General features: G+C 28.0%; 1 protein-coding gene across 5 annotated transcripts in view; it reads left to right on the top strand.

The window, feature by feature from the left end:
- The first annotated feature begins 760 nt into the window (after positions 1 to 760).
- The window catches only part of LOC116852780 (cytochrome P450 4C1-like), a 31,843-nt gene continuing 28,470 nt past the window's right edge, over positions 761 to 4,133 (top strand). Inside the window, exons 1-4 of one of the 5 annotated variants that reach the window (XM_032833556.1) lie at positions 1,672 to 1,823; positions 1,895 to 2,064; positions 2,138 to 2,378; positions 2,715 to 2,821. In XM_032833556.1, coding sequence (XP_032689447.1) covers positions 2,207 to 2,378; positions 2,715 to 2,821 — 279 coding nt within the window. In that variant the 5' untranslated portion in view covers positions 1,672 to 1,823; positions 1,895 to 2,064; positions 2,138 to 2,206. Of the gene's footprint in view, positions 904 to 1,239; positions 1,347 to 1,662; positions 1,824 to 1,894; positions 2,065 to 2,137; positions 2,379 to 2,714; positions 2,822 to 4,133 lie in introns of those variants that run through there. The other 4 variants (XM_032833475.1, XM_032833636.1, XM_032833713.1 and 1 more) reach the window with 4 other exon arrangements.

The raw sequence follows: 4,133 nt of genomic DNA on the forward strand, positions 1-4,133 counted from the left end.
TGGATAAATGTCCATCCATGTATTCCATGTAAATTACGTGAATTCGACGTGGATACAACGTATCTGTTTTTGTCGGGAATCTGCAAAAAAAAAGTGTTGCTCTTAAGCGGATTAAAAGTTATGAAATGTTGAAAAATAACACTTGAAGGATCAAGAAATCTGTCGTATCGACGATGCGATGTGGGGTTAGGAAATCTATCAGCGCATCTTCGACACTTCATAACTTTTTACCGCTTGAGAGTGACACCTTTTCTTGCAGAATCGTGTTCTACGCATCAAAATACACGATCTGTCGAAGTTTCATGCAAATCGATGAAGAGGCCATTCTCCTTCATAATTACCATTATTTTAAAAAATTATTTTGTCATCATAAACGAGATTTCAATATGTTGACATATCTGGGATATTTTAAAGACATCCTTTTCTGTTCTCAAAAAAACGGGGTATTAAATAATATTTTGTTATCATTTCGAAGACTCTTCATATTATTAGATTCCAGATTTAGATATCTTTTAGAGATATTTTGGATCAACTTTTTGCTCAATGGGTTAACGATAAAACTGTACACAATAAATAACACATTTAATACAAAAAATGTAATCGCTTATATAAAAATACATTGCAAATTAATAAAAAAATTTTAATAAAAATACAAAAACTACATTAACAAAAAAATACATTAACATTAAATTTAACACAAGTTAAAATCAATAAAGTATTAACAATAGGAGAAATAAACAATAAACAAAAATAAATGTATCTTAATATGTGTTGGTATAATATATCTAATCACGGATTATCGTAAACGGTTACGATTCTTTCAAGCGGCAAGTGTACTACCAGGTCCAAAAACGCAACCAATTCTTGGGAATGCCTATTATTTTCTCCAAAGAAATTTTGACGGTAATATTAAGTAATATTAGCGTTTATATATCTGTTAATATTACAGGTGAATAATGCAAATTTTGCAAAGATAAAAGTAAAAATTAATAAAATTATAGAGAAGTTAAAATTGGCATCCAAATCATTCACTGTAGTAAATTAAATTTAAAATAAAGCCATTGCAAAGTGATAATCTCTTAAAAAAAAGTAATTAAAGACTTTTCATAAAAGCAAATTATAAAATGTTATTATTTTAGAATAAAATTATTTGACATTTATTTTTTGAAAAATATAATATCATTAAATATAGACAATTGTTTAACAATAACATATTTCTAAAGTATAAAAAAATTTCAGAATTCTTGAACAGTATATCTTTGCTCATGGATACTTACCCGTCTCTATTTCGATTTTGGTTGGGCAACAAGTTAATTATTTTTACAAACGAACCAGACCAAATAAAAGTAAGAGTGCAACGCTTGCATTTATTCATTAGTTTATTGTTTATAAACAATAGGAGAAAACCTAAAATTCTCTATTCTTTTATCTTCGAACGTAAATCATCTTTGAACACAAAATGCGACGTATAATTATTATTGAACTTTGTCTTTGACGAACTCGTTTAACTGATACGATCTTGAAAGTTTAAGTAGTGTTGTAAGAAGTTGCATAAGAAGATAATATATATGTCAGTGTCTTCGTGAGGACATTTATTATTGTAATGTATGCAAAACGACGTTTTCCTGCATCTATATAATTTCCACTGACTGCTACAATCCCTATTTATTGATGTTCCAACTCTTTCGTTACAACAGTATTGTAAGTTACGCTATTGTCAGAGGTAGCGTTAGAGGTAAAACATATTATGCTGTTTACTTCGCGGCAATATATATCGGTATATCGATTTGTTCAGAATTTTTATATTAATTTTTTGAAAGAATGTAAGAACAATATTTCTATATGCGAAATATTTTTATGTTTTCTTCGTGTATATAGAGTGCGTGTATTTCAGACTCAAGTTATACAAACTTATATGTGAAAATACAGTGTCAATTTGTGCACGAGAGTCCGGCATTTTGCAAACAATCAAGTGAAATTTTAAAACAGTGATAAACAAGATATCTTGCTAATCTTATATTGTCTTATCTTCTTATCTTATATCGAACGAGAATACACGATATTGTGAGAAAATGTGCTTAGCGCAGCAAATTTAAATGAGACAGCTTATATTTTTTTCATAATTTATCTATTACAGAGTTATCATTTGTTGAGAACGTAGAGACGAAATATATCGCATTGGTTACATCGTCATTTAAGCTGCATCATGATATTTACAAGTGTAGCATTGATAATCTTAATATGTGTTGGTATAATATATCTAATCACGGATTATCGTAAACGGTTACGATTCTTTCAAGCGGCAAGTGTACTACCAGGTCCAAAAACGCAACCAATTCTTGGGAATGCCTATTATTTTCTCCAAAGAAATTTTGACGGTAATATTAAGTAATATTAGCGTTTATATATCTGTTAATATTACAGGTGAATAATGCAAATTTTGCAAAGATAAAAGTAAAAATTAATAAAATTATAGAGAAGTTAAAATTGGCATCCAAATCATTCACTGTAGTAAATTAAATTTAAAATAAAGCCATTGCAAAGTGATAATCTCTTAAAAAAAAGTAATTAAAGACTTTTCATAAAAGCAAATTATAAAATGTTATTATTTTAGAATAAAATTATTTGACATTTATTTTTTGAAAAATATAATATCATTAAATATAGACAATTGTTTAACAATAACATATTTCTAAAGTATAAAAAAATTTCAGAATTCTTGAACAGTATATCTTTGCTCATGGATACTTACCCGTCTCTATTTCGATTTTGGTTGGGCAACAAGTTAATTATTTTTACAAACGAACCAGACCAAATAAAAGTAAGAGTGCAACGCTTGCATTTATTCATTAGTTTATTGTTTATAAACAATAGGAGAAAACCTAAAATTCTCTATTCTTTTATCTTCGAACGTAAATCATCTTTGAACACAAAATGCGACGTATAATTATTATTGAACTTTGTCTTTGACGAACTCGTTTAACTGATACGATCTTGAAAGTTTAAGTAGTGTTGTAAGAAGTTGCATAAGAAGATAATATATATGTCAGTGTCTTCGTGAGGACATTTATTATTGTAATGTATGCAAAACGACGTTTTCCTGCATCTATATAATTTCCACTGACTGCTACAATCCCTATTTATTGATGTTCCAACTCTTTCGTTACAACAGTATTGTAAGTTACGCTATTGTCAGAGGTAGCGTTAGAGGTAAAACATATTATGCTGTTTACTTCGCGGCAATATATATCGGTATATCGATTTGTTCAGAATTTTTATATTAATTTTTTGAAAGAATGTAAGAACAATATTTCTATATGCGAAATATTTTTATGTTTTCTTCGTGTATATAGAGTGCGTGTATTTCAGACTCAAGTTATACAAACTTATATGTGAAAATACAGTGTCAATTTGTGCACGAGAGTCCGGCATTTTGCAAACAATCAAGTGAAATTTTAAAACAGTGATAAACAAGATATCTTGCTAATCTTATATTGTCTTATCTTCTTATCTTATATCGAACGAGAATACACGATATTGTGAGAAAATGTGCTTAGCGCAGCAAATTTAAATGAGACAGCTTATATTTTTTTCATAATTTATCTATTACAGAGTTATCATTTGTTGAGAACGTAGAGACGAAATATATCGCATTGGTTACATCGTCATTTAAGCTGCATCATGATATTTACAAGTGTAGCATTGATAATCTTAATATGTGTTGGTATAATATATCTAATCACGGATTATCGTAAACGGTTACGATTCTTTCAAGCGGCAAGTGTACTACCAGGTCCAAAAACGCAACCAATTCTTGGGAATGCCTATTATTTTCTCCAAAGAAATTTTGACGGTAATATTAAGTAATATTAGCGTTTATATATCTGTTAATATTACAGGTGAATAATGCAAATTTTGCAAAGATAAAAGTAAAAATTAATAAAATTATAGAGAAGTTAAAATTGGCATCCAAATCATTCACTGTAGTAAATTAAATTTAAAATAAAGCCATTGCAAAGTGATAATCTCTTAAAAAAAAGTAATTAAAGACTTTTCATAAAAGCAAATTATAAAATGTTATTATTTTAGAATAAAATTATTTGACATTTATTTTTTGAAAAATATAATATCAT

The sequence above is a fragment of the Odontomachus brunneus genome, unplaced genomic scaffold (genome assembly GCF_010583005.1).
Source record: "Odontomachus brunneus isolate Ranch 3 - 2012 unplaced genomic scaffold, Obru_v1 Obru_scaffold_001, whole genome shotgun sequence".
NCBI classification, from domain to species: domain Eukaryota; kingdom Metazoa; phylum Arthropoda; class Insecta; order Hymenoptera; family Formicidae; genus Odontomachus; species Odontomachus brunneus.